This window comes from Ambystoma mexicanum, chromosome 1q (assembly GCF_040938575.1).
Source record: "Ambystoma mexicanum isolate Mex_15411 chromosome 1q, UKY_AmexF1_1, whole genome shotgun sequence".
Lineage (NCBI taxonomy): Eukaryota > Metazoa > Chordata > Amphibia > Caudata > Ambystomatidae > Ambystoma > Ambystoma mexicanum.
Window position 1 is genome coordinate 934,256,257 of NC_090922.1, and position 25,014 is coordinate 934,281,270.

General features: G+C 49.9%; 1 protein-coding gene across 1 annotated transcript in view; it reads right to left on the reverse strand.

Moving 5' to 3' along the window:
* The window catches only part of MFSD14A (major facilitator superfamily domain containing 14A), a 561,753-nt gene that overhangs the window by 407,485 nt on the left and 129,254 nt on the right, over positions 1 to 25,014 (reverse strand). The window contains exon 4 of the mRNA XM_069641591.1: positions 4,821 to 4,948. Coding sequence (XP_069497692.1) covers positions 4,821 to 4,948 — 128 coding nt within the window. The remainder of the gene's footprint in view (positions 1 to 4,820; positions 4,949 to 25,014) is intronic.

A 25,014-nucleotide genomic window follows, 5' to 3' on the forward strand; every position in this document is an offset into this window, starting at 1 on the left:
ATCTGAAATGGTGATACCCATATATTCTGCTCTTGAAAATTCAGCCAAGTGTTCAGCCCCCAAAAACAGATAGTCAATTCTAGTATAAAGGCAATGTGGTGTCGAGTAGTACGAGCATCCCCGCCCGCTTGCATTCTGTTCCCTCCAAACGTCCACCAGGGATAAATCAGTCAGCACAACATTTAGAGCCTCTGAGGCCGGTGATGACCTGATCCATACAGGATCTGATCGATCCAGTGCCGGGTGCCTAATGCAGTTGAAGTCCCCACCCCAAAGGAACAAGGCATCCCTCATGCGGGCCAGTTTGCTGCCCAAGGGACGAAGGAAGGTGGGTATCGCGTGATTAGGGTAACAGGAGTTCCCTATGTATAGCTCCTGATGGTCCACATAGTGCACAATTACTCATCTGCCCTCTTGATCAGTTTCAGCTTCTAGGAGCTGAAAGGGAACTGCAGTATCTATCCACACCTTAACACCCCCCCCCAGCAAACTTTGAGTATGTGGATCCATATCCCCACCCCTCCCCATTGTGTTTCTTGCAACAAAGCGCTCAATATTTTTTTCGTGCGCAAGTATGATCGCACACGGTTCCTGCGCAATTAGGAACCCAGGCCCCTGACGTTCCAGGACAATATTTTAATAGACACCATCTAAACAGCACATAAAGAACCCCGGCAGCATCCATCTCGGGGCTGCTCTAGGTCTGGTATGCGCATTCTTCCCCCATAGAGACCCTCCCCCAGCTCCCAAACCACAACTGCATAAAATGCAGGCTCTACATTTAACACCCCACCAGCCGGCACTTCCCGCCCAGCCCCCCGCCACCTTCCAGTACCCAAGACGCCAACATTTGCACCAAAAAACAACCACCGGATTTATTGAAACGAGAAACAAGCACCCTTTCTAACGGGGTTAAAACAACACTCAACAGCATCAAGCAGTTCGGGCACACACATCCCCACCGGATGAAACCTCATCGTTTGGGATTCGGGTGGGAGGTGCCAGCAAAAACCTAGTACCCCCCTCCCCCTGTCCAATGCATTGGGGATGACAATTACCACACCCTGGGTAGTAGCGTTGTGCTCCCGCTACAAAGCATCTCCCCCAGGCAGCATTCATAATACCAGTACCTATTGTATTTAAAGTACGGCACATCACGCTGCAACCAGTTCAGGGGTTCCTTGTCCTTCTGCCCGAGCTGTCTTCCGAGGCCTCATCCAACATGCCATTGTGACCAATCCATAAATTAGCCACTTCCGGGGTTTCAAAGAAGAGTGCTTTCCCTTTATACTGCACCTTCAGTTTGGCAGGATATACAAGCATATCATTTAGGCCCCGTCTGCGGAGCCTCTTGTTTCTTTTCCACTGGACCTGTCGCGTAGAATCCAGGTAAATTGCAATCATCGAGTTGCCCTGTTGGATAGTGCCGCCCTTTCTGGAGAGATGTAAAATCATGGCACTCGGTAGCAATCTTTTCTGTAGCGAGCGGTGCGCCCTTTCGATCACAAATCCCCGAGGATCGACTGGGGCCATTTGCTGGAGTATCAAATGTTTAATGTATTTGGTGGGGTCTTCCCCTTCTGCCCCCTCCGGCAGACCCAGCAAGCAAATGTTATTTCTGCATGACCTCCCTTCAGCATCTTTGGCACGCATCTCCAATTCCAAATTTTTCGTTACCAGTGCCTGGACTCTCAATTCCAGCTCTGTGGTGGCTGTTGCAGTTACTAGCAGCAACGTTTCCGTAGCTGTAATCCTCTCCACGAACGACCGCACATCCTGCCACAGGAGGTGTGCGTCCACTACTTCTTCAATCTTACCCTGCAAGGAGGTCTTTGATGCCGCAATTGCAGCAAGGATCTTGTCCTTATGTGTCTCCACCAGTGCCACCATTTGATCTCTGCGTCTCCCTTTGGCTGCAAAATGACTCCAGTATTGTGCCTTTGTTGGTCTCGTTTTAGATTGGTAGCGGGCATACCAAAAAGTGCTAAGACGTGTTGTCAGCTATACATAGTGTATTGTCAATCGGCTGACGGCAGGGACAGACTGCAGACAAAAATAAACGCCCTCCCTATTCGGTCTCGGGTCAGGTATATCAGTCGAGGGGTGTCACACCAAGAGTATGTCACTGCCCACCCTTCGCAATTCAAGAAGGAGGCACCCACAAGCCCCTTACTAAGGAGTGTTCCAGTAACAGGAGTAGCACTGTGCAGGTGGCAACGCAAGAGGAATGCTTGACAGTTCAACAGCCAGCACATGCAGGGAGCCATCTGCCTGCGCAAGTCTCAGCAGTGTAGCGCAGCCCCCGCTATTCACACCAGGGCCGGCCATCAAGCTCTGGGAGCATACCCTCTGTCATAACAGAGTCCCAATATGTCCATTTACTGATCGTTAATGCAGCTACGTGATCATTGTAAACACCTGCAGAACCTCCAGGGGCTCCTTGGTCCGGGCAAATTCCTCTCCACTTGCTATTTATTAGGTATAGATCCCTGGATCCGGCACTACCACCTCAGTGCCATCAACATATGGTAAGCAGCGAACCTCTGGTCTTCGACCTCCAAGCCACCATAGCAGGAGTGATCCACTTGTAGCCGAGTGCCTTTTTTCAGTCTATCACAGCTGGTCTTTGCAGACCCAACCAAATAGCTCAATTTATCATTCACAGGCTATTTCAGTCACTCCTATCAACTAGCCTTTCCAACAAATTTGCTGGATAACTAGCGGTCTTGCCTCTAGACCGCATGGGGGAGGTCCCCCTGCCACTGTCCTGGGGCAGCCATCAGGTCCAGATAAGGATGCCGCCAGAAGCACATCGGTGGGAATCTCTTATCCGCAGCGCCCGCATGTCGCCTCAGTTCCGTGTTCTCCGTATGGCAGGGTTGCCTTCCTCCTCCAGCCCGCCCTGTTATTAAGAGCCAGGGCAACGCACTTCGCAGGGCAAACCCCCACCCGGCTCCCCAGCCGATGCCGCAGCCCGACTCCTGCAGTCCCCCTTTCTTTCAGTAACGCAGCGCCTCATCGAAGTGGGCTGCTCAGTACAAGCATAGTGGCCCTCCGCTGTCTTGGGCGCTGAATAGGAGTGGCACCTCTGCAGTCTCAGCACCTCTGCAGTCTCACCGATCCTGCCCCTGGTGTTCACCTGGCCTCCAGCCCGATGCCAGCCTCTGTCTCCTCAGCAGGTCCCGGACAAGCTGCCACTTCAGTCCTGGAGCCTCGCTGTGGCGGCCGACATCTTGGGTTCAGCGAGCGTCGTTGGCCGCACAATGTTCCATTACCAGTGGCTCCAACAACCATCAGATGATCTCAGCAGGATTAGCAAACACTGCCACAGCTGTGATGTACGTGGGATCGTGCAGCATGTCAGATCTTACTGCAAAAAGGATCAACTTGAGGATCCAGGCGGGAGCTCACGCCAAACACATCCTCAAGGCATGGACCCTGGCCATGCACCCGGGAACCCACAAGTCCCATAATGCAAAGAAAAAATGCAGGACTGGACAAATACCAATGTAGAATGGCGGATGCTGGCATGTATGCAATTGGTGCATCGCAACCAGTTCACTTAACTACAGATGCGCGAGTCTCTAATTAGCAAGTTGTAAATACCTACCTCTAGAAGATCAACTGTTTTTATTTGTTCTGCAGCGACTGCTTGCTATGGGTATGCCAGAGGTTAAAATGTCAAGTTGCAAACTACTAGCCAGACATAAAAAGTCGCTCCCCACCTGGATTCTACACATACACAGCACACCATTTCTTACTCGCCAAGAGGTGACTATCACTAGCCAATGGCTAGTGGCGAGTGCGTATTTTTAGTCCTGTTAATTCATAGAATTTGTTGGCACATTATCAATGCATTTTGGGGGGCAGGTGCTCATTTCAATCAAGCAGCGTGTTGTATTTGTACGCCATTGTATAGCGATAGTACACTAACGAAAAAGTAGTCTAGTGGGACTTTGTATTGGATGTAAAATGTGTACTCGATAAAACTTCATATTGCATTTCAACTGTAAGCCTTTAATATTGATTTTAAGCTGTAATTGCTTACATTACAAAATATATATATATTGACTAGAAGGTTCAAACCCAGCAATCATGGATGTTCCCTTTATCGAATGTTCAAACCTCCACACTACCAAAGCAGCATTTCTGAAACGCACACAAGTGTGCATATAAGTTTGAAAGCAGGGAATGTCACTAGGTGCTAGGCACAACCTTGGGGAAGAGTACAGAATGGTCATTCTCTATATAAATCATGGCGACCCTGATTTTGTACAAAAACACACACAATTATACAATTATTTAGACATAAAAATCTTATTGTATATTACAAATAGGCGAAAAAGTTGCCACAGGTGATTGAACCCAATTAAAACTAAAAAAGGGAATAAAATACGGAACTTCAGTTGTGCAGCTTTCCATTGGTGCAAGTTAGGGGCTACAACGACATTTAGATTGAAAGGCACAAACAGCAATAGGTTCAAGTCAGGATAGTGCTAAACCAAAGCACAGACATGTCTTCCCAATTGGAGGAGCTGAAATAACCAATCAGATAACAGCTAGAATGGTTGGGTTGAGCTAGAGAAAACAAATGTTAAAATAATTGGGATAATCATGCTTAAAAAATGAAATTGGAGTACTTACAAGAAGTTTCCACTTCTAGGATGTGGGAAGACAAAGAGCATGAAACATTTTATTTCCCAATAGTGAAGAGGATTCCCCGATTTATGCTACGGCTGCACCATAATCCACTGTAACAGGCATATGTTTAACACACCACATTATACAAGGTATCATATTACTTTATTTTTCAGACTCACCATGGGCTGATCTTCATTAATGGAATTGGAGCACAAGTAAAAAACACGGTGAGCAACAGGAAGGATTTTCGTCCCCAAACATCAGAGAGAGCACCTATGAGAGGAGCACTGAGGAATGATAATAAGCCCTGAAAAGACAGGAGAAAAACTGTAAGCATCTCATATTGCCCTATCTCAAGACAATGAGAGCTTCCAGAAATAAGCTTAGCTGCACAATTTTCTTAAGAAAGCAACAATGAAAAACCAATTTGACAATATGGTGGGTGTTTAACGCTTGATAGGAGATTTTGCTAATACTTTTAAATTGGTTTTGCCGACAAACGCATATGAAAAGCACACAAAAATTAAGGTTATATTTAGATACCATTGATGCAGGTGTCCTAGTTTGGAGAAAAGAGCAAAACACATCATGTCTTTCCAACATTATTATACAGAAGCATGCCTTAATTAAGTCATGGCTATATCTGCACAATTCAATTATCCTGCATGCACACAGAGACAGATGAAATAAACAGTACATGGATGGAGTTGCATACCATTTGTAATTCAAACAGATAAACAAGGTATGCTGTGTCAATGGAGATTTGAAGAGAAAAAAAAAATCAACTCTGCACATGGCGTAGACAGACTATGGCCTGGGTGGGAGGGGTGTGTGGGAGACCGGACCTCTATTCCTCAGGGTTCAAGCTAAATAAAGGGGAGGTGCTGTGTTTGGAGTCAGCTGTTAATTGGAATACGGATCACAGTGCACTGATAAGCAAACACTTTAAAACTCATTGAAGTCCATGCATATTATTTTATAAAACAAATGAACAAGTTACTTACCCCGGGTAACGTTCTTTCGACTGGATGTTCCTCCCACGTATTCCTCATCTTTGATATTTCCAATATCCCAGCTTGTTTTGCCCAGAACCAGAGCTGCATTGCCTCTCTGCACAGTGGGTAGTGTTAGGCAGTGTTAGCTACCAGGTAAATCTGGGTGGTACAGACTGCTACCAAGTGGGTTTACTGCTAACACCTGTAGTCCTAAACATTTTGCAGTGTTCCCAAAGGGAACTGCACAGGTTTCTGCCTAACACTGGGCATTGTGGAATTTGGTCACAATCTGCAAAACGTCTAGAGGCCTCACCTCTGGTGGCGAGGCTTTTCCCAGGGATGGGCCCAGGACTGTTCAGATGAACTGGAGTCTTTATGATGTATCATGTGTTAGGGAGAATTCTCCTGCTAGGGCTAATTTCCATCACCTAGTGAGTCCCCCAGCAGCTTTGCTGGATTTCTGGAGTTTATTTTTTTCCACCTGGTAAGAGTGTACATCTTTTTCCACTCTTACATGTGTTTTGCCCTATGTGTTTTTACTCATTGTGTGATCTCGGGCACTGGAGCACACCACTCCAGGTGCCCCTGTTCTTGTATTTTTAATTTTATTTTAATTTTATTTAAACAGATTGTGTGGTTTCCTTATTTGAAACCTTTAACCTGAGCATGTCCGTTCTTTCATCATGATTCTTCGTTTGGTATACAGCATCTTAGTAGCAATGCTTGGTAGCATCTTATTAGTCCTGGGTTATGTTGTTGATGTCCTCTGGTTTCTTAAGGATTAAAATCACTAATTTTATGAGTGCTAATGTCGTTTTCATTTTTTTCTCCTTCTACAAGAGTCCTCCACCACTCATCGACATTCCTTTTTCTTGTATAGGTTACACCGCACCCTCAGTGTAGTAACCCAGGGTTGTCTTTAAGACTTCCCCCTGACTCCATTTCACTGGGGCCGACTACTATCCCCCAGAGAAAGGTAAAGTTGCCATTTACTTTACATAGTCATTTTTACCACAGACCCAGTACACCCCATCTTACATGGAGTACTGGAAAGTACCGTTTTCTGTCTCTACCTCCCTGAGCATTGTTTCGCTCTTTTAACATTTAGACTTGGCTGGAGGCAGTGGTATCTACCCTAACTTTTCTACCGAAATTATATTAGATAAACGTGGTACTGTTCTTGGCTATTCTATTAGCCTCGAACATAAACCCGCTTGACTAAATCGTCTTTCTTTTGGCTCTGGTTGGGTTTATTCGCCATTTCTTTTTGTTAAAGTCCTTCTTATGTTTTACTTTGCACGGCAAACTAGGTTTGCCTTCTTTGTTCACCGTCTTTTGGCAGGCTTCTGCAGAGAAGCCCTCCTCAAGGCACCTGGGTGTCTAGGTGGGCTGAATGTGAGGGAGGGGTGTAGTCACCCCTTGCACAGGGTATCCTAGGAAACCCAAGTCGCACTTTACCATGATTGGCTGAGGTGGTTGTCCGGGCTGGACAACCCCCCTGCTGCATGATTGACAGCGAGGCTGTCTGAATGGGGGTTTTGCGCATAAAAAGGCAGGTCTCTTGGGCTAGAAGTCAGAGTCGCCTCTGGAACTACAAGGAACCGAAGAGAAGCGGAGAGAACGACGGCTGCTGCAACTACCATCCCGGTGAAGCCCTGCTGAAGTCCTGAGCTATCTACCCTTCGACGACTAAGAGGAGATCCAGTCTGGAATCTTCTTCCCTTGAGCCTGGCGGGGATAACCAGCTCATCTTCTTCAGCCAGAGATCTCCCCCGTGGTTGAAATCACTGCATCTTGCTGTAGTGGTCCGAATAGCCACCTACTGAGCCTCTCCTGTTTTTAAGGAGCGCATCTTTTATTCATTGTCGCTGCTGCCGGCTTCATCCCTGTGTGGTGAAGACCCCCTTCAGATGTCCTCCTTCACAACGAAGCTCCAGGAATCGTGGGTCTGCGGGAAACCAACAGGAACAACTGCCAGGGCTCCAGCTGCATTGTGAGAATAAGGTACTGTGTTCTACTGGAGGAAACTGGGTAAATCCCTTTTCTTCATCTCCAAGGCTCGTCCTTGTCTTCCCTCCTCCTTATAACTTTTGCTTCTGAACATTGACAATATTCAAGTATTTTTGGGCTATGCTGAATCGTGAACTGTTTTAACGGTGTGATCTTCGGCAACAGGTCTCTGGTGTCACTTAAACCTGGCTCCGACCCTTTGACTTTTGAATTCCTGTTTCTGAGTGTTTCTCGATACTGTCTACCAAACCTAAATATTGCCTGTGGTTTTTGCCTCCAACTCCCTCTGGGTATCTCAGGTGCTAAGTGTGTCTTTGCCCCGGTAGCATTTCATGTCACGGATACGCGGTTATTGAGTAGACCGAACTGTCAAAAAGTGACCGCAACCATATCAGCGGTAGCTTGTTTTGTTCATAACACCGGTTCATTTGAACACAGGGTACTTACCTTGAGACATACTGTACAAAGTGAATTGGTTAGTTGTAGTATATTTAACGTGTGGGTTTGTTTAAAGTTTAATAGAAGTGTTGTGTATATAACTGATGGTTTAAAAATAAATGTACTTACATTTTTTTTTATCTGAAACCTTGAGTCAGTGTTTGCTTGAGTCACAGTAATTGTGGTCCCTTTGTGTAATCTCTGCTACTGCTCATATACTCTTGAGATAAGCCTGGCTGCTTTGCTACTGCTACCACTATAACTTAGTAGTACAGGCTTGTACCAAAGGTAAAACTTGTATTGCCACCTGTGGTCTTAATTGTGTGTAGTGGTCCCTAAGGGCACTGCCCAGGATTCTGCCTAACATCATTGAAGTTGAGGGAGAAGCCCAGTCTGTGAAGGGAGTGACAGGTGTAGCTGAGATGATGCAAGGCCTGTTCTGGGGAACTGGCCCTGATCAGCCAATCGTCTAGGTAGGGGTAAATGTGAATTCCACCCCTCCCGAGACTCGCTGCCACCACCACCATCAGTCTGGTGAAAACCCTCGGACAGAGGTCAACGATACACCCCAGGAGGCTGCAGCTCGACCCTGGCTGGAATCGGATCGGGGAAGCCCCCGTTTCGCTAGACGTGGAGGCCCAGCCCAGGACCTGGACTTCTTCCCCAAGATGGCGGCCGCAGGGAGATGCGGACCCGGGGTGGCAGGGTCGGCCATGGCGGCCCCTGCGACCCAGCACTGAACCCCCCCCCACCCAGCCTAACAACGTAGTCCACAGCATCGGCGGGGTCTGGACTGCGGCATAAACATCAGCGGGGGGCAGCCGTGATGGATCGGCCCCATCATATTGCGGCCGACGACAGGAGGGGAGCTGCATCTGGAGAGGTGAGGTGCCGAAGCGCTGCAGCGGCCCCCGGGCCTGGGACGCAGCTGTGTGGGACACCGGGCCCCTCCTTCTCCTTTGCTCTTCGGCCGCCCAACATCGCCCGAAACCAGCCCTCCTCCTGGCCCACATCACACCCCGCCTCACTTCCAGCAACGGGCCCATCGGCCCCAACGCCTGCCGGGGTTGCCCGAGTGCGGCCCAACCATGGGAACCCCCAACTGCAGTGACGGCCATGCTGGCCCCCCCCCCCATCCCACCACTGTCCTGTCAAATCACCTGTAGAGTCCCCTCTCCCCTCCACACAGCAGCAGGACCCATGAGGACGCAGCTCCGATCCTCAGCACCAACTAGTAGGCTCCAGGACCCTAGGATGCTGCAGAGAGTCCTCAACCCACCTGCCCCTCTGTCGCAGGCCCAACATCGGCCGGGGCCGGCCCTCCTACTGACCCACACTCCACTTCTCCTGCCACCGGCCCCAACACCTGCTGCGGGAGGCTTGAGGTAACCAAATCTGGTAACTCTTCCATCTGCAGGGATGGCCCCTCGGGGCCCCCCTCACCTTGGTCCCTGTGGGCCCGGCTGGACGCCTTGGGAGCCCCCTCCTCTCCGACGCACCTCACCCGGAGCCTGCAGCGGCTTGGCACCAGCCCTAACTCACTGCCTCGACCTGGGCCAGCTCCACCCCGGAGACAGCCTAGACCCCGCCGTCCGCATAGCAATCTGGAGGAGGGGTCCTTGACCCACGCAGTAGACAGCCCCACAGGACATCGCACCGTCCACCAGCGGTTACCAGACAGCTCCCCTTGCCGAGGTCTTCTACCAGAGCACTTCGCAGAGACCTGCGCACCTAGCTAAGGCGAACCTGGACGCCCATCCAGCACCGGCTCCCCACTTTTCAGAGGTCCCTCCTCAGCAACAGTCCACAGACAACACCTATCTGAACAGACGGCCACCCTGATACTAAAATGTCCAAGCATAAAGGTCCAAACTCTGCAGACATAGCTAACCTATTGCAGATGAAGGAGAAATCCAAGCAGCAGGACCCCCTCCCACCTCAACCCAAACCTCCTCGCCCACAAGACCTCAGGGACAAAGGGCTTCGAAAGACGATATCCAGTCCTCCTTAGCTGACATGGAGGTGGAGTTCTGCAACTGTATGGCAGAGGTCACAACCAAGTTAGAGTGCCTGGATAATCGCGTTGAGGAGGTGGAACACAGGGTCGGAGACACAGAAGACCAGGTCCTTGAACACGCGGCGCAGTTCGCAGAGCTGCAACCGAAACGCCAGTCGCTGGAGGATAGCTCTGAAATTATGCATCGCAAACAGGAATATTTGGAAAACAGGGCCTGCAGGAACAACATACGCATCACAGAGGTCCCCGCCTCGATTTTGGACCAAGCCCTTCCTGTCTACATCATTGGAGATTTCTTCCAGACTCTCCTCCCGGACTGTGATAAATCACTGCTCTTACTGGACCACACCCATAGACTACGTGGTCGCAGAAATGCTCCGTCACCCGCCACCCCGGAGGTAAGTCCACTTTCACACCGCGAAACAAGAGATCATGATGGCAAGCCGCTCACAAGGTGACCTTGCATACCAGGGAGCCACAATTCTGTTTTTCCAGGACCTGGCCGCCTCCACAGTTCAACAGCAGAAAGCCCTCGGGCCGCTATCAACCTTCTTGCAAGATCGAAAAATCAAATATCGATGGCTCTACCCTGCCTCGCTCTAGTTCACATTTGAGGGTCAGACAAGGGTGATCCACGTTCTCGAAGAGGCTTGCGGCATCATGGGGGGCGAACCCTCTACCCCTGAGGAGGATTCCTCCATCTCCCCGCCGGACCAAATACGGAGCTCGACACCAAAGCCTCAGCACTGCCGCTGGATGAAAGTCCCAAAAGGAGGGAACCCCCCCCCCCCACACGAATTGTAACCAACCATCAACTCTCCTTGCCGGAACCCGCACTCTCAGCACCCGGGCGTCCCAGGTAATGCCCCAGCCAAGTGGATGGACAGTCACTCTGGCCTGAGGCCCTCCAGGCCTCAACTGGTTCATTTTGTTTTTTTTTCATTTTTGCCGGGCTAGGACCACTCCCAGCTCTCCTGGTTGTTGGGCCACCTTTCCCGGCCCTTTAAGTTACCGAGCCACATTTGGCCCTGTTTGGTTTCAAGTTAAAACCTGGCTACAGCGGACCTGCAACTACAGCCCTCCTTTGAAAGTCTCCAGCCAGCGACCGATCAACTCCTGACCACCTGCCCACTGAAGGCGACCAGCACTCTTCTCCCCAGCCACATACCAAGCTACGCTATGTTTCCTTTAACGTTTGGGGCCTGAACTCCCCCGTAAACGCAAATCCACCCTCCGCTGCCTACAGGACCTCCAAGCTTCGGTAGCATTCCTCCAGGAAACACACCTAGCGGAGGACTTCCCTAGGCTACGATGCCGGGCATTCCCAACTCAATACCTGGCGTCAGGACCCAGCAAAAGTGGAGGCACAGCGATTCAGCTGGCAAGGGGTACCCCCCCCTTTAAAAAGAAAGGGACCCTGCGAAGCCCAGATGGCAGATTTGTGGCGGTTAAGGAGGATCTCTATGGCCAGCTTCACACACTGATTGCGGACTACGTGCCAAACGAGGGTCAGGAGACCACCTTCGCAGAGCTGGAGTCATCTCTTCTCCACTTTCTCGAGGGCCAGGTGGTCCTAGGTGAGGGCTTCAATGGGGTCCCCGACCCCCAGCTGGACAGAACGGGCGCTCCATCACCCAGGGATTTCAAGATTGCTCTGAGCCTTTGCCACTTGTTCAGAACCCGTGGTTTGGTGGACACCTGGAAGGTCCTCCATCCAGACACAACAGACTACTCTTTTTTCTCCCATGTCCACCGCTTCTCATCCCAAATTGACCTGATCCTAGCAAGCCCACAGCTCCTACAGTTTACAGATGAAGTGGTAATTGGCACAAGGGTTTTGTCTGACCACTCTCCGATCCTTCTTACCGCAAGGATCTTTTACCCGGAGCCCCCTAAAAGAAGTCGATGGCAACTATACGAGCCGATGTTGCACGATTTGGCGGCCCGTGATGCCATATCCAAAGCGATCAAATGCTACTTCAAGGAGAACACCCCCCACCCCCCCGACCATACCTCTACGGCTACAAGATGGGAGGCCATGAAGGCCGTTAGAGGGAAATTAATAGCTCAAGCCGCCACGTATAGGAAGAGGCGGCCCATGAGAAGGGACCAACTAGAAAGGGAGATGGCGGAGGCAGACTCGATCCTGAAGAAAAAATGGTCGCCCAAAGCAGTCAAGCTAGTGAGGCTAGCCCACACGAAACTGGAGGCTCACTATACTGAGGACACGGCACAGTCCATGATTAGGACGAAGCAGTGCTACTATGTGAACGGCAATAAAGCCAACAGATACCTAGTGAGCAAATTAGCCCGAACCCGCTGTCGAAACCACATCATTGCACTGAAAGACCAGAAAGGCAGAATGTGATATGGGGAAAGAGGCTAAACTTCAAATAGCAGCGACCCATCTAGCCAACACTCTGACCTCTGCCCCCGCCCACAGGCTCTCCAGGAGCAATTTATAGCAGGCGCCAAACTGCTGCAGCTCTCCGAAACAGACAGAACCGCCCTTAATGCCCCAATTACGACCGAAGAAGTAGAAGAAACTCTGAAGTCCCCGAGTCCCAGGGCCCCAGGGCCGGATGGATTCCTGCCTAAGTTCTACAAACTTTCGCCCCCTGCTTCTGAAGCCACTGACAGAGCTTTTCAACTCCTTCTGGGAAACGGGTTCCATAGCCCTATCCATGCAGGAATCCACCACAATCATGCTCCTAAAACCAGGCAAAGACCTGGCAGAATGCTCATCGTATAGGCCGCTATCACTTCTCAATGTGGATGCAAACGCATATTCAAAGGTTTTGGCGAACGGGCTGGCCCGGGTCCTACCGTCTATCATAGACCAGGCGGGATTCATGAGAGGTAGGAGCACTGCGGACAAGATTTGCCAAGCACTTAAACTCATTGAAGTGGCGACTCAAGACCAACAGGGCCTGGCAGTCTGGACCCTGGATGCCACCAAAGCCTTTGACAGGGTAGACTGGAACTTTATGCGGCTCACATTGGAGGCATTCTGATTTGGCCCCTCATTCCAAAGAATGCTGCTAGCAAACTACGAAGCCCTAAAAACATCATTACGGCTTAATCAGAAAACCTCCACCCTGATCCCGCCCTCGTGTGAAACAAAGGCAGGGCTACCCGCTCTCCCCACTGATCTTTGCCCTGGTCATGAAACCATTTGCCCAAAGGACACGATCCAACAACGAAATCTCTGGGCTGGTCATAAACAGGGAGCAGTTCAAAATTTCACTGTATGCCGACGTGATGCTTTCCATCACCAATTGCCAGGCCTCCCTGCTCGCCATTCTTACCGAACTGGAGGCATTTGAGCAAGTAGCGGGATTCCAGGTGAACTACTCCAAATCGGAAGCACTGAGCATCAACCTGGATGCCCCCCTCATAACCACCCTCCAAACGCTTTGCCCACTGAAATAGAACTCTGATTCTTTCGGATTACCTAGGGATACGCCTCACAGCAGACCCAAAATGGCTATACGGGGCCAACTTCCCCCCCCTATTCAAGCAGTTGGAAAATGATGTGCAACGCTGGCACAGCCAGGAAATCTCCCTGCTGGGGCGGGTCACAGCATGCAAAATGAACTTACTCCCCAGACTGCTGGACCTGTGTTCCGCGCTCCCGGTTCCCCTTCCGAAACAAGCCTTGGAGCAACTACAAAAGAAGCTCACGAAATTTGTCTGGAAGGGACGCTGAGCAATACCATATACCAATGAAAGTCATGACAGGGGCAGCGAAATGGCGTGGCCTAGGGCTGCCCAACCTCACAAATAATTTCTTGGCAGCTCAACTGGCTAGCACCTCTGCCTGGGCGGGTCAGGAGTCCCCCTCCCCGAAGTGGGCCCAGATTGAACAAGCTAAATCACAGCCGCAGCTACAGTCCCTATTGCACATCCCGGAGGCCCTCCGGAGCCATGGACCATGGATGCTACGGTTAGGAAGAATTCTCATTCTATGGCTAATTTCCCTTACCTATAGAGTCCCCAGCAGCTTTGCTGGATTTGAAGGGGTTGTTTTTTTTCTCCTGCTAAGAGTGAGACTCTTTTTCGCACTCTTAGGCATGTTTGCTATGTGTGTTCTAGGCTATTTTTTTGTGTTTAATGTCTATGGGGTTTATCTCACCCTCATAGGAACCATCTTTATACACATGTGTTACACAGCACCCTCCGTGCAGTAACACAGGGGTGTCGTAGCGACCCCCAAACATAGACTCCATACCCTGGGACTGATTACTGTCTCCCAGGACATGTAAAGACCCCATTGACTTTACTAGTCACTCTTTATGAACAAAACCAGTACAACCCATCTTACTACGGAGGTACTGGAAAGGGTTAATAGTTTTTCCTCTGTGTTCATTTTCGAGAGGGTACCGTCCTTTTCTCAAAAGTTTCTGGCTGGTGGCAGTGGTTACTACCAAAAATATTTGACCGCGAATATTTCCCTATGGGATTTTCCCATTGTTCGAGGCTACCAAATTTACTGAAAGCCTCTAACATACCGCCGGTTTATTTTTACATTAACTTTACCCCGGTAGGTTTTATTTGCCAGAACTTTTATATAAATTCTTTCTCGTGTCTTTCTCTAAAATACTAACCCAGGTCGGGGATCCTTTGTTCGTCCTTTTGGCGGGCTTCTGCCAAGAGGCCCATCTTCCGGCGCCACTGAGTCTGGGGCGGATCCATTGTGTGGGAGGGGGAGTAGGACCCCTGGACAGGGTTGCCTCAGCAACCCATGTCGCACTCTGCCCTGATAGGCTGGAGGGTCTCCCGCCAGGATGACCACTCCACTGTGTGAGTGACAGCTAGGCTGTATGAATGGGGATCTTTTTGCATAAAAGCAGTGTCCTGAGGACTGGAAAAGCAAGACGTCGCCACTGGAACTAAGAAGCCGAAGAGGAGAGAAGCCAAAGACATCTGCAACGACTGAACCACCGGTGAAGACCTGCTGCAGCATCTCACCACTTTTCTCCACACGACGAGAGAAGATCTTCACCTGCAAGAGCCTTCTTCCCTTGAGCTGGTGGGGCCAACCAGTTTGCCAATCGCCTTCCAGGACCTGCCTTGGTCGAATCGCCAGTGCCCTGCACTCGGAGACCGGATAGCCAGGCACCCATCCACCCAGACCGCGATTTAAAGCAGCGTACCTTTTATTTCATTTGGCAGTACCACAGCTGGTTTCATCCATGGGCACTGCAGTAACTCAAACCTCCCTGCACAACAAGAGTCCCTCTCTTCCTCTGCTGGATCCCCCGAACTCCCAGGAATAACCGCCACTGCAGGAACCTCTTCTTCATATTAAGGTACTTTGTACCACTAGGCCTCCCTTTTCGTTCAGTAGCACTAAAGGTGTTTTAAAGCCTTTACCTACCTGTTGGGTTGGCCGCCCCTATCCTCTAACATTGTCTTTCACCTTCTGCAACCACCTTTTCGAATCGTTTAACAAAGACTTGACTGCAGCTACAAGAACATTTTGCTCCTGGGCTCTTTGCCCTGTACCACTGACTCTGGCACAGGCCTAATTGACTCTAGCTGAATTTGTTATAACTGCCTTCTCTAAATTGCTTCTCTCCTAGAAATGTGTTGGTGCACCTAACTCTTATAACCACCTTTTCCTTCCCACTTTTTAAACTTGTGAAGTACCATTTTGCTTGGTTTTCACCTACGTATTATACATGCTAAAGTACTGCCTTGTCTAAACTTGTTCACAAACTTATTGGGAAGTGTTGCTAGGGTGCCTAAGAGTATATTCCTGTATAACCTGTTCTTTCCCTCCCTTGTGAGAAATTGCTAGAGTACCATTTGTGTTTGGTTTTCACTGTGCCGTTTTGCCCAGTTTTCACTCTTGCTCAAACTTGTCTACAATTTAACTAGGGAGTTGTGTATACTTTTCTTGACAGATTTTAACTTGCTTTAATAACTGTGATTTATGTGTTGAATTAGAAGTGTAAAATAAATATATATATATATATATATTCTTTTTAATACAAAGCTTTGGTCAGCGTTTCCTTGTACCTCTATATTGTAGTCCTATGGTGTTGCGATCACCAACATCATCTTCGTAAAGACACGCGGTGCCAAGCTTAGGCCAAAAGGAAGCACTCGAACCTGGAAATGCTCCTCTCCCACAGGGAAACAGATATCTCCTGTGTGGACCCCATATCAGGATATGCATGTAAGCGTCCTGAAGATCCACCACGCTGTGCCAGTCGCCCATCTGCAAGGAGGACCGAATCTGACCAGGCGAGATCATCTTGAATTTCTCTTGGGGTAGGAAAAGATTGAACTGGGAAAGGTCTAGGATGGTGCGCAGGCCAGCCTGGTTGGGTTTGGGCTCCGTAAACAGCCAGGAGTAGAAGCCCTCCCCTCGTTCCCCCAGGGGAACAGGTTCCACAGCTGAGGTCCAGCAGTTTTTGCACCTCGCCTTTAGGGAGGGCGGTCCCGACAGCTGGAAAGGAGGGTTGAAGGGTGGGGTAGGGGTTGGGGGTAAGCGGAAGCCCGCCCAAGCAACTGACAAGACCCATCTGTCCACAGTGATGTTCTGCCACGCCTCCCGATAAGACGCAATGCGTCCTCCCACTGGTGCCTCGTGCGAGCGAGGAAAACCCTCATTTGGCAGGCTTTTCAGTGGTGTTGCCACCTGGAGAGGAGCGGGAGAAAAACCGAGTCCGTTTCTGCCTCCGGCGGTTATTACCCGAAGGGGTATCTACTCTCCGAGATTTCCGGTCGAGGAAGCCCCTGAAACCAGAACAGGGCCGGCTCTGCGACAGCGGTCTCTGCGTCCTGAAAGGGGTTTTAACCAGAACTGACAAGGACTTGGGTGTCTGTGTGTTGTCCTTCCTTTTGGTGAGCTCCACATCCGTTGTGGAATGAAAAAGCTCCTTACCGTCGAACAGCAGGTCCAACAGCTTGTCCTGCAACTCTTTCGAGAACTTGGTGGCATGCAGCCACACCTGTCGAGAGGTGTCAACACCCAGCATAAGGCCCCGAGCCGACGTGATGAGCCGCAGCCTCAAGCAGATCCTGAGACTCTGGCGTCAGATATCTTAGTCTTCTAGCTTCTCGATCGGAATGAATTCCTCGAACTCTGACAGACCTTTACACATCTTCATGTTGCCCCCTCCCCCCGCACCCCCAACACTAGTTCCGCGTTGGCCTGCCGGAGCTGCAAGGAGGCTGAGTTAGCGAAAATCTTCCTCCCAAGGAAGTCCAAGAGTTTGTCCTCTTTCCCTAGAACCTGAGTCGCCGTCGTAGCAGAGGACGCTGCAGGTCTGGACTGCAAAGTGGCCGCGGCCACCACTGTGGAGGAGGGTGGCGGACAAGATGACAGGGCCACCTCTTCCGAAGAGTGCAGGCTGTAACGCGCATCAATTTTCTTATTGACGAAAAGTCCAGAGTGTGGCTTTTCCCAGACCCTGCGGACCTCAGCCAATACGTCCTTTTGCAAGAACAGGCCGGTACGCTCCTAAGGAGACAAAGTGAACGCCCCCGATAGCACACCCTCCTGCGGAATGGGTGCCTCGGGCACTGGCACATCCAATAGGCACATCATGTCCAGTACCCGGTCATGAAAGGCTTTGATAGAGCGGGGCTGGTCTTCGCTGTCCTGCTCGCCCTGCGAATCATCTGACGGGTCAGGATCCTGCTGAACCGTGTCAGGCACCGTCTTGTCTACGGGGGACAATGGGGGCAAGGGCGGAAGGGTCGGAGAAGGCACCGTAGGCAAGGGCGGCACCCGAAAAAGACCCTTGAAATACTCTCTCATGGGGTCGGTATGCATGAGCGTCTGAAATTTGCCGAAAAAGGCGTCCTCCGAAGACGGATTTGGAGCCGCCGGAGAAGGCCTCTCATGAGGAGGATAATTCCAGGGACGCAGCGGGGACGGTTGCCACATAGGCCCATCCCCCGAAGTGTCCACAAAAATCAAAGGTGCCGAAACAACAGGCAACGAGACATTGTGCAATCCATACCAGTTCTCCATTCTGATAATCCTTGTGCCTCCACACTGCCCCCTCCCCACCATTTCCTTGCTATGCCCCTTTTCGCAATTAACAAGGCTATTGAAATATATTTTGCATATCTGAGACAGGTCCCTTGATCCCAAAAAAACGAGCACTTATGTCTTTAAAGTCAGGGACCAAATGCCAGGCTAGCGTCTTGTTAATTGCGAGGTAGATGTGTTTCCATTAATCCTCTAAGGTGGGGTCAAGACCATATCATGTGTACAATGGTGCCAGACATTCTTTTACATTTAGAACATCTTGTCCTGCCGTTGGCCCATTTTATATAGTCCTGTGTGGGCGTAATAAGACCCTTTGGAGGATATTAAACTTGACTAATCAGAGTTTGACATTTATGGCTATTTCCCAATAGTATTAAGTTAAAATGTAGTTTTTAACAAAGACTGCTTTCGAAAGACTTCTCTGTGACCGCACAGAGCGGTCTTTCTAAATCGAAGTGTTATGTGTGTGTGAGTGTTTGTGTGACTGCGTGTGTGCGTCAGCTTGTCCATGTGGTGGAGTTTGTATGTGCGTTTATGTGGTAGCGGGAATGCTTGGGTGGGGTCGGAGGTGGCAGCTGAGGAAAATAGGTTCGGGGTCTGAACCCCCTCCCTACTGCCCCCCCACCCCCGACTTCTAATACATCCGCCAACGTGGGTGGCTGTGGGGGCAAAGGAATGTGATATTTTTGCTTTTTGCGGGCTGCCAAAAATCGGCAGAAATAAATCTATCTTTTTTGTAAGCGGCCTGCAAAAATTGGAAATTTCACATAGAACCTTCCCTAGGTGTACATCGTAGTTCCAAACACTATTCTTCTTCAAATGCCCCCAAGTCTCTTTCCCACTTAAACCTGAGTGCAACCAAGGGATCTTCAGTATTGTTCACAATATTTTACTTATTTCCAGCATCTGATGACCCTACCCCTCTCTCGAGTGGAGAGACCGCTGAGCTTGCATTAGTGTACCCTGTGCTGGCTCCATGGGCACCATTTTATGGGGCATGGACTCTTTCTTTCTCTCAGACTTCGTACAATGTTGACTGCAGGGGTACACATTCATGAACACTAACATTTCCTATCTTGGAGACCTCCCCAGGACTATCTATTCCATTTTCAAGCCATATCGGTGAAGCTTTAAAAGTTTAAAACTACGTCTGCGTGGGGTTGCATTCACAATCTTGCATCCCTTATAAGACACTGTGACTATTATGTAGGGGATTGCTTGGAGGACAAGCCCCACCTTAAGAGGCACTGTTAAATCCTCAAAGATCTTGTGGAACCTGCACTTGTGGAAATGAAGATGGTGTTGGGCAGAACCCAGTGCAGTTCCCTTAGGGAGCACTACACAAGATTAGGACTACAGGTGAGAGCAATAAATCCCCATTGGTATCAGTCTGTACCACAAAGATTTAGTTGGTAGCTGTGGCTGAGCAGTCAGACTTATCTCAAGAGGGAGATGAGCAGTATTCAGGGTTTACACAATAGGCCACTAGACTATGGAACAAGGAAACGCTGACCAAAGCTTTATATTTAAAAAGTAAATATATATTTATTTTATGCACTTCTAATAAAACACATGTATCGCATTCATCAAGCAAGTTAAATTAAGTCAAAGGAGAAATATACACACTCCCAAGTTAAATTGTAGACCAAGTGAACCAGTGTGAACACTGAGCAAAACGGCACAGTGACACTTACACACAAGGGATCCTCTAACAATTCCTCACAAGGGGGAGAAAGCACAAGTTGGATAGAAATAGGTTCTTACACACCCTAGCAACACTTCCCATCAGTTTGTGAACCAGTTTAAGCAAAGCAGTGCATCAGTATAAGCAATACGTAAATGAAAACTGAGCAAAATGGCATTTCACAAGGTTTAAAAATGGAAAGGAAAGGGTAGTTAAAAGAAATAGGTGCACCACACAGTTCTAGCTGAGAATCAATCTAATGAAGACGGATCTAACAAATGTGACCAGAGTCAGTAGGCCTGTGCGAAAGTCAGTTGGTACAGGGCAAAGGCCCAGGAGCAAACTTTTCTTGTAGCTGAAGTCAAGTCTTTGGTTAACGAAGTGGAAAAGGTGAATGCAGACGTTGAAAAGTCAATGTTAAGAGAGAGGGGCGGCCAACCCAACAGGTAGGTAAAGGATTTAAAACACCTTTAGTGCTACCGTGAAGAAAGGGCAGCCTGGCGGGACAATGTACCTTAAAATGAAGAAGTGGCTCCTGCGGTAGCGGTTGTTCCTGGAAGTTCCTGCAGTTCGGGTGATCCAGCAGAGGAAGAGAGACTCTCGTCGTCGAGGAAGGTTCGAGTTACTACACTACCCAGGGATGAAACCAGCCGCGGTGCTGCCCGACGAATGAAAGGTATGCTCCTTTAAATCGCGGTCCAGGTGGACTGGTGCCTGGCTATCCGGCCTCCAAGTACAGGGTACGGGAGATTCGACCAAGGCAGGTCCGGGAAGGCGATTGGCAAACTGGTTGGCCCCACCAGCTATGAACCACCAAAGCTACCCTGGAGGCATGGGCATGGGCCCGGCGAAGGAAAAAGCTGCCCAAAGGCTTGGGCCCACTCTCCCCGATTTGGAACCCTGACTTTTTCCCAGGTATGGGGTCAACGAACTTCAGCCGATGGACCGCAGGAGGCCTCCGTTCAATCTCGCAACTCTACGAGGGCAGCTCCCTGCTCAGCTTCAAAGAGTGCAAAGAACGCCTCCAGGTATCGGAGAGGGAAAGGTTCACATATGCTTAACTACTGCACTGGATCTCGCAACCGGCGGTTCGCCAAGGGGCGACCCGAGACCTGCAACCCCTGCAACATGCATTGGGAGAAAAACCCACAGCGAGGGCGGATCACTAAGCTGTACCGTCTCCTCCAAGAAGATATACTACAGGTCAGATCCCCATACATGGCTGGTTGGGAAACAGACCTGGGACACCCCATCGAAGACCAGACATGGGTGGAGACATGGACTAGGATCAACTCGGCCTTAAGCTCTGTCACCGCTGGTACCTCTCCCCGGTCTGCTTACACCATTGCAACCCATCCACAGACCCGAGCTGCTGGAGACGCTGTGGCGAAAAGGGATCCTTTTTACATATGTGGTGGAGTTGCCCAACAGTGCAGTCCTTCTGGAGGGAGATTATTCAAATCATCGAGGACATTATCCAACGCAAGCTGCCGATGGATACTGAGGTGATCCTCCTAGGCCTAGCGAGTCCGGACTGCTACCCCAAAACAGGACACTCTATTAAACTGCTGACGCAGCTTCTACTAGCAGCGAAGATCACAGTGGCACGTCAAAACGCAAGAGGGCCCCATACAGCCCCATACTGTGGATAAAAGTTTGGGAAATACTAGTGGCTGAGAAAGTCACAGCAGCAAGAGAGGGGGGGCCTTCCATCGCTTCACCGACTGTTGGGCTCAGGAGTTGGATTACCATAGTAGATTCCCAGCACTGACCTTCCAACTGTTGGGCTCAGGAGTTGGATTACCATAGTAGATTCCCAGCACTGACCTTCCAACTGTGCCTGTTGACCAACTTCTTAGGGCCCCAGAGCCCCGATGGATCCCCAGACTGTCGGAGCATTATGGACATGGGGGTGGGCACGATGGGAGCCACCAAAGGGGGAGATTTAACATATTTTAGGCATATTGCTAATGATGGGAGTTATTCCATTACGTTTAACTTGATTGTTATGCTTTAACCAACATACATAAAAGTTGTTTAAAAAAAAAACGCATCTTGGCAGACAGGGGCGCGCATTGGGATGGAACGGAGCGCATGATCACAGCAGAATGGACCCACAGGGCTGTTACACCCGGGGGGGGGGGGTCGATGGATATGATCACATGGAAATGGAATGTCGATTAATGTGATGAGCTGGAATGTTCGGGCGTGGGGAACTAAGACGAGAGGTATCAAGGCATATATAGTGACATCATGGGGTATAAATAGGCATTTCACCTCATACTCTGCCTAGTCACGGGTGGAGGGTTATGAATCTTACCCATTAATTGCTTCAATTTACCGGCAGAGGCTTGCATATTGATCCAGGGGACTGCTATGTGATTGTACATGGCGTCCTTGAATGCATGGAAGTACTCCTTGTAAACACACACATACAAACCAAATATAGACTCCCCTGAATTTTATGCCAAAATTGCTGGGATTATATCCAAATACCCAAGGATACCCATCCTGTGTTGGGGCGGGGTGACATGAACCTCATCCTTCATCAAAATGTCGATATGAACGGTATGCCCCCCCCCCCAGAGCCCCTTCTAGAGCCGCAAGCTACTAATTGGATCAAATGATGGACATGTTTGTTCGAGATGTGTGGCGCCTTCTGCACCCACAGACCTGTGACTACACCATTTACTCTTCAGTACATGATATGGCATCCCGCATCAATGTCTTTTTGCTGTCACAATCACTCGTAGGGAAGGTGGTAACTGCGGATATCCTCCCACGTCCGTTGTCAGACCCCTCGCCTATAGTGGTACGACTGGTGGTGGGTGGAGGGACGGGCTGCCTGATGCAGGGTGTGGAGATGAGATTCAAATCAGAGGCGTTACAAGACATAGGGCCTCATTACAAGTTTGGTGGTAGCCTTGCCGGTAAAACCGGAAGGCTGCCTCTATTTTTTTCCCGGCACTCGCGAATGGGCAATTACCAGGTAATTTTTGCCTGGCCGGACCCGGTAATTGCCCACTCGCGGGTGCTGGAAAAACATGCTCCCCATTCCCATTGAGCCCTATAGGGCTCAATGGGAATGGGGAGGTCGGATGCACCGGCAGCATTCAGAATGGTGCTGGTGCATCCGACATGCTCTGCTCGCCGTTGCCGGTTTGCCCGCCAAGTCAGTCCTGGCGGCCGGGAAGGCACCGGCGAGCAGAACTCATAGTTTGCCAGTCCGGTAACAACGGTACCAGCATGCTTACCGGTACCATTGTTACCGGACCGGCAAACTTATAACGAGGCCCGTAGTGTTCAAAGCTGACATAGAAGCGGACATAAAAATCTTCTTTCTGTGCAACTTCCCAGGCGCCACATTCCATGGCATAAGGTGGCAAGCGTTCAAGGTATTCATTTGAGGTATGGCAATTTCTAGAGAATTTATATGATATGACATGTATAACGCGCCTGTACACAAGTGTTTCTAGGCTTGAGAAGACAAGGAGGGGGAAACAAAGGGAGGACAAAACAACGATCTTACTAGGCATTGTCATAGTCCGATCGTGCAAGTGCAGGGAAGAAGTGCAGGGATAGCTGATAAGCGCAGAGAGAAGGGACTGTAGGGTTGCAGGTACAGACCCTTAAGTGCTGGGGGAGCCCGGAGGCAATACAAGGGCAAATGGACATGCAGGAGCCTGGGCCCAAGTTCAGAGGGTAGCCAGGTGACCAGTGTGCGGGGCAGTCAGGGACATCAGCAGGGGAGAGAAAGAGAAAGTGGAAGCAAAAAGGAAGGTCTTAAACTTGAGCAGAACCACCTCCGGTTCCGGAAGCAACTTTAGAGGCATTGAGGCTGTTCCAGAGCAGGCCCCAGCCAAGGAGGGAGATCTACCCCCCACTGCTTGGAGAAGCGCCCGACACTCAGAGAGTTGGAGGTGTATAAGCAGAGAACTCAAAAGGAAAATGTTTAGGTAGAGAAAACTGGAGGTAGTGCTGTCCCAGGCCCCAGAAAGTCTTGTGGACGATGCAAAGGGTCTTGAACTTGATCCTTGCAGCGGGCACTCAAGACCATCTGTCGAGGCTTGCAAACTTGTGGGGATAAACTGAAGGCGCTACAGGGTACATATGGGCCAGCGCCTAACCCAGAAATACTGGCACGCATATGCAACCCCTTGGAGCAATTCGGAGATCATGCAGAGAGAAACCAGGTACTTTTCCCAACCGATGGACGCTAGGAAATATCGGGAAGGGGACAAGCCGGGGAGGACACTGCCCGCATGGTACATTGTGAGAAGGGACCCACACAAATCGATTGCATACTGGACGCACAGGGGGGGTAGTAAATAGACTAATCAAGACATCCTTGGTGTTCCGCAGCATTTTTGAGACATTGTATAGGATTAGTCAGCAACATGGGCAACAGGCCAGAAGGCATTCTTCGGTCACAGTTGTCCGAAACTGCCAGTGTCCAAATCAATGCCCCGCTTACAGTTGAGGACATAATAGCCGTCATTAAAAGGTCTTCCGAAGAATAAAGCCCCCGGCCCTGACGTGGACAGCTGAATTCTACAGAGAGTATAGTGTGTTACTGGACCCTCATCTCTTAGAAGTCTGGGAGGAATCCTTTGAGAATTTGCTTCTCCCGGAGTCACTGCGTGAAGCCACAATAACAATATTGCTCGAGCTCAATAAGCCTAGAAATGACCTCTGGGTTGTTTAGGCCCCTGTCACTCATGAACGTCGATACCAAGATGTATGCGAAGACAATGACAAATCGCTTACTCCCGCTTATGCCGTACCTGGTCCATGAGGACCAGGCCGGCTTCATTCCTGGCAGATCAACGACCCTCAAAATCCATCGGCTGTTTAATGTCATGGCTCGATTGGCCCAAGGCCTCCGTGGCGGCGGCGACGCTCGACGCGCAGAAGGCGTTCAATATGGTATCATGGGAATATCTCTTTGCCGTACCAGGGAAGAAGGGGGCTGGGCTCTAACATGATCCATTATATCAAACTCCTGCATACAAAAAAATTGGAAAGAGCACAGTTGAGAAGGACCATCTTTTTAGAAGCAACTTGGGTATACTATAATAACCCAGGCTGAGGTATAAAATATCAAGTTGCATGCTACTCGGCAGACCTAAAAAGTTACTTGTCACAGGAGTTTATATCAAACTCCTGCATACAACCAGTGGCCAGAGTGTTGGTGTACTCTCAGGTCATCCTCAGTAGA